Source organism: Corythoichthys intestinalis, chromosome 5, assembly GCF_030265065.1.
Source record: "Corythoichthys intestinalis isolate RoL2023-P3 chromosome 5, ASM3026506v1, whole genome shotgun sequence".
NCBI lineage: Eukaryota > Metazoa > Chordata > Actinopteri > Syngnathiformes > Syngnathidae > Corythoichthys > Corythoichthys intestinalis.
In genome coordinates this window covers 37,248,799-37,252,166 of record NC_080399.1, presented here as the reverse complement: position 1 = coordinate 37,252,166, position 3,368 = coordinate 37,248,799, and the positions used below count along the sequence as shown (strand labels likewise).

General features: G+C 36.2%; 1 protein-coding gene across 1 annotated transcript; it reads right to left on the bottom strand.

The window, feature by feature from the left end:
* Nucleotides 1–520: 520 nt before the first annotated feature.
* On the bottom strand, nt 521–2,453 carry LOC130916694 (uncharacterized). Its single transcript, XM_057837592.1, has 2 exons — nt 2,139–2,453; nt 521–2,044 (listed from the first exon to the last, which is right to left on the bottom strand). The coding sequence occupies exons 1-2, from the start codon at nt 2,421–2,423 to the stop codon at nt 1,721–1,723; spliced, it is 609 nt and encodes a 202-aa protein (XP_057693575.1). The 5' UTR covers nt 2,424–2,453; the 3' UTR covers nt 521–1,720.
* Nucleotides 2,454–3,368: the final 915 nt, after the last annotated feature.

Sequence of the window (3,368 nt, the reverse complement as noted above, 5' to 3'; positions counted from 1 at the left end):
CAACTATCCATAGTCAAATAAATCAACTATTTTGCTGGTCGATTTTGCATTTTGTCAGTGCTTTGTTAACCCTTGGGCGTTATTTTATTTTGACTAAATTCTTGTGATTTTGTCCAAAAAAATGGCTTTTCCTTTGAAGTGTGATAACTTGGTCATTTCTGAATATTTTTTCACTTTCAACCACTCAAAATGTTCAGTGCCATCAGACCTATCTATACATATATAGTTGGTTTTTTTTGCCTCCTATGGACAATAATAGCAGCATTATCCTAATAGCAAAACTAACTATGCTATATAGGGTATACATAAATCAAACTAAAGTATTTTATATTACATAATTACATCATTGGATAAGTAAAAGTCGTAACAATAGATTTTTTAAGAACAAGACTGTGACAAAGTGACAACAACTGATTTGATGATCGAATTTATGTTAACAATTTTATAAAACATATATACAATATAACAGTTAACATAATAACAATATACAGAATTCATGATGTGCACTTTGAGATTTGTTTTTCAAATGTAAAGTGCGTTATAAATAAAATGTATTATTATTAGGGCTGTCAAAATTATCGCGTTAACGGGCGTTAATTAATTTTTAAAATTAATCACGTTAAAATATTTGACGCAATTAACGCGCTAGGCCCGCTCAGACAGATTTAAATGTCAGTACAGTGACAGGCCACCTTGTTAATTGTGTTTTATGGAGTTTTTCCGCCCTCTGCTGGCGCTTGGGTGTGACTTGCATATGTTATGTGGCGTAATGTCGCCCTCTGCTGGCGATTCAGTGCAGCTGATTATTTGGGTTTCGGCGCGCTTTTCTGACGTGATTATATGTCGACGCGAACTCACACTAATAGACAGTGCTATTCAGACCAGCTAACGTCCGCATCCAGTATTCAGTGGCAGTTCTCATAGCCCCATCACACTGTTTGTGTCTAATACATGCATCGCTTGTGAGTTATATTCCTCCTTTGTTTATATTTATGAGCATTAGATAGTTATTGATGATGTGTATTTGAATTTGTTCACATATATGGTGAAATGCAGTTACATTGTTAGATGCTTGTGAGCTAATTGGCTAGTGCTACTGCCCAAATGGACACGTGTGTGTACATTTTATGTTATTTTGTGATTTATGCAAGTTATTGACACATTGCCTTGTTATTTTCAGTTTTACAAAAATACAAGAAACGTGCTCCTGTCAAAAAGAGATGACTTCAGTAAAGCCCATGCAACTTTACCACACCGTCTGATTTCTTTTTGGAACTTATGTTCGCTATCTGTCAATTTGTGTACTCACACACATTGAGGACAGAATAGGGCTACTAGTTTATTTTTTGATTGAAAATTTTACAAATTTTATTAAAACGAAAACATTAAGAGGCGTTTTAATATAACATTTCTATAACTTGTACTAATATTCATCTTTTAAGAACTACAAGTCTTTCTATCCATGGATCACTTTAACAGAAAGTTAATAATGTTAATGACATCTTGTTGATTTATTGTTATAATAAACAAATACAGTCCTTATGTACCGTATGTTGAATGTATATCCATCTTGTCTTATCTTTCCATTCCAACAATAATTTACAGAAAAAAATGGCATATTTTATAGATGGTTTGAATTGCGATTAATTGCGATTAATTACGATTAATTAATTTTTAAGCTGTAATTTACTCGATTAAAAATTTTAATCGTTTGACAGCCCTAATTATTATTTATTATGTTCGAAGCCCGAAGTGGCTTTGTGCAAAGGCCACATTGTTTGCGCTTGGATGGGGGTCCAACTCGCTGCTCTCCCAAGCCTTCGGCAGAAGGCGGTGGTTCCCGTTTTAGAACTTCTGGCCGAATTAGAGCCTTGCCAAGTTCCTCAAGAAATAGTCGGCGCTTGTAGCTTTTCTTCACGTTCCACTCAGGGTAGATCTCCGTTAACAGCACAAATGCGCTGTAGGAGGAAATGTCCAGCATGTGAAAAAACTCGCACATTGGCCACCTGAGTGCGCGCCGGCAGCAGGAGTATGTGACACAGGCCTGCAAAGCACAACCACACACAACAATACCAGCTTTGATCTTTGATCAGCTTTTACAAGACAAACCTTGATATGCAAAACATGTGCTTACTCACTGTCGTCATCGCCTCGATCGCCGTCATTTTCGTCATCCGCCTAAACGTGTTCATCTCCGTGCCCCCCCTTCTGCTCCCCACTTTCATCTCCGTCATCATATTTGTCAACCGTTTCCCATTCCTCGTCATCAAAGTCGTCGTCCTCCGGCATCGAAAGTCCGGAATAATTTCTTCAATGTCTTCTGGTCTCTCCGAAGAAGCGTCCGATCGAAGGTCGTCGTCGGAATCAGGATTTTCTAACACCATCCGAATCGTGTCCTGTAGTGAAATATTTCTCGACGCCATCAATCACAGTTGTGTTGGAAGAAATGCAAAATGGTGATCCACGCGAGAACAAAGACTCCCAAAATGCCCAGAACCAATGAGAGTAAAGAAATTCAAACACCCAACCAATAAGAGTTGAAATTCAAACGACAACAATAAACACGTGCTTTATTGTTTTGGGTTTTTTGCATTTCCGGGAAGTACCTTTTTATTGTCTCGTGCACACGTGCAAAATTGCAAATATGCATGCCCAAATAGACTGAAAGTGAGCTCAGACACATAAACACCATTTTTTTTTGTAATGCCAACCGTTTTTATCGCATTAATTTTTTACTAATCTGTATTGAGTTTTGCAAGCAAATTCATGTATTGGCCTATGGCTCCAACTACTGACTTTTGGGTGACAACACACAAATTCCTCTTTTTGCATGTTTTTGACTCGCCAAAGAAGCGATTGCATCAATAATCACGGAAAATGCATTATAACACATCAGGTTTACAGCATATCAAATATCATGATTTATAATGGGAGTCAATGAGCCAAAAAATGGCAAAATAACGAGAGTTTAGTGCAAATCTTCCCAGCCTGTTTGCAAAAAGTTAGAAATTCCCGGATGGTGCCATTTCGAACTTCTACATGATTTAGTATCCTGCAGGAAATATCAGCTCCCTAGTGTATTTTTTCAAATGCTTTTTTTCCTTTTAAACACAGGAAAAAAAAGGAAAAAAGCCAAAAAAAAATGGACAAATAACACCCAGGTTAACATGGTTGACCTTAAATTGTCTGAATCGTCTTTTTGAGCAACTTAATAGACACTTATTAACATAAAAGGGAATTTTTCTGTTTTTAGTTCTATTTTATTAAATTAAAAAAGCAAAATTGCATTTTAAATTAAAGTGGAAAAAGATTTCTTTTATATTGTTCTTATTTAAAATAAAAAAGATAAGACCGCAAATATTCTTTTT